The sequence below is a fragment of the Vigna umbellata genome, chromosome 8 (genome assembly GCF_029865625.1).
Source record: "Vigna umbellata cultivar VRB3 chromosome 8, Vumbellata_1.0, whole genome shotgun sequence".
Taxonomy (NCBI): domain Eukaryota; kingdom Viridiplantae; phylum Streptophyta; class Magnoliopsida; order Fabales; family Fabaceae; genus Vigna; species Vigna umbellata.
Genome location: NC_142172.1, coordinates 25713045 through 25714502, shown reverse-complemented (window position 1 = coordinate 25714502; position 1458 = coordinate 25713045). Strand labels below are relative to the sequence as shown.

The window sequence follows — 1458 nt, the reverse complement described above, 5'->3', positions numbered from 1 at the left end:
CAGCCACTGGGACCGAAACAAAGGACCACACAAATAAACACGGGTCAAACGTTGCAAACTCACATATTATACAGCAGCCAACGTGGAACCAAATACATGTTTAATCACTGATGAGTTTAGCCCTTTCCTTTTCCTCTTACCACCCACCTCCATCTCCCTTCTAATGGGTTGGTGCCCCTCATCATTTCTAAAACCTTTTTTAATCAATAATAATAATATATATATATATATAGTAATTTGAATAACTTCTTCTGATACATAGAATCATTGAAACAGAAAACAAAAGATTTTTATTGTAACATACCTAGTAAACCCTTCGGTTTAATATGTACATAACACTAACAAATCAAATAAAAATCCAAGGTACATGAGTGATTCAGAAAAGAAAAAAAGGAAGTTCAACAAATTAGCAAACACAATGATCAAGATGCCAAGCAAGCTTCCCAGAAGAGCCTGTTCTTTTCCATCTCATCCACAAACTCGTGGCCTGAATCGAAAGAAACATGGGACTTCATGTGTTCTTCTTCCATGTCATCATCTTCACAGTATGACATTCCATAAACGCCACTTTTCTCATCCTGCGTCACCTTGGCAATCTCATCGTCATGGTCATCATCACAACACTCATTCTCTTCCTCGTCAAACACAGCACCATCAAAAGCACCAGATCCTTCGAAGTTGCAAGATAGAGCATCATCATTTTCATCATCAGCATATGCTCTGGTCATTTCACAAGCAAAGATGGGATCATCAGGGTGAGCTTCTTCAGAGTCACCGGAGGCTTCAAAACAAAAGTAAGAAGAGAAATCCAGAGGCTTCTTCCTGTCCATGGCGACCCAGTAACAAAAGGAGGCTTCTTTCTCTGCTTTATCGTTCTGATATTGATGAGATGAGATCCTAAGAAAAAGGGCATCTCACATAGGAAGAAAAGGTGGGGTCTTTAGATTGACACTTTTGGTGACAGAGAGTGGCCAATCTTTGCAACGTTTGCCTCTCCAAAATGGGACTTGTCATTATTGAAAAAGGAAGGTGGTGCCTTAAATAAGCTTGTGTTTGTAATCGTGTTGTGATGGTTTCTAGAAGCACAGTAACTGAGTAAACTAATGCATGCCGCATGCCCAAAAGCAATAGAAGACGATAAGGATTTATATTTCTTTCCTTTTGTTTTTGTACCCACTTCTAGAACAGTACTCTATGATTAAATGTCAAACCAGACTTATCTTCATTATGTTCATGGAGGTGATTTAAATTGGTTGGGTGGTGTGCGTGATGGTTTAAATTAAAAGACACCGCTCATATTCTAGAAGCTTGTTTTCATTTGTTGGTTTTCTTGTGTCCTAGGTGTCCGCTATACCCATGAAAACGACCTAATAATATGTTTTTAAAGTATTTCATATCTACTAAATTTATATTATGTCTAAAATTACGAACAAATCAAAAGTAGAGTGGTAAATCTAC

General features: G+C 37.9%; 1 protein-coding gene across 1 annotated transcript; it reads right to left on the bottom strand.

The window, feature by feature from the left end:
* Window positions 1–236: 236 nt before the first annotated feature.
* LOC124824828 (uncharacterized) lies at window positions 237–1223 on the bottom strand. Its single transcript, XM_047297344.2, has one exon. It carries the CDS (start codon window positions 828–830, stop codon window positions 423–425), a length of 408 nt encoding a protein of 135 aa, XP_047153300.1. The 5' UTR covers window positions 831–1223; the 3' UTR covers window positions 237–422.
* Window positions 1224–1458: the final 235 nt, after the last annotated feature.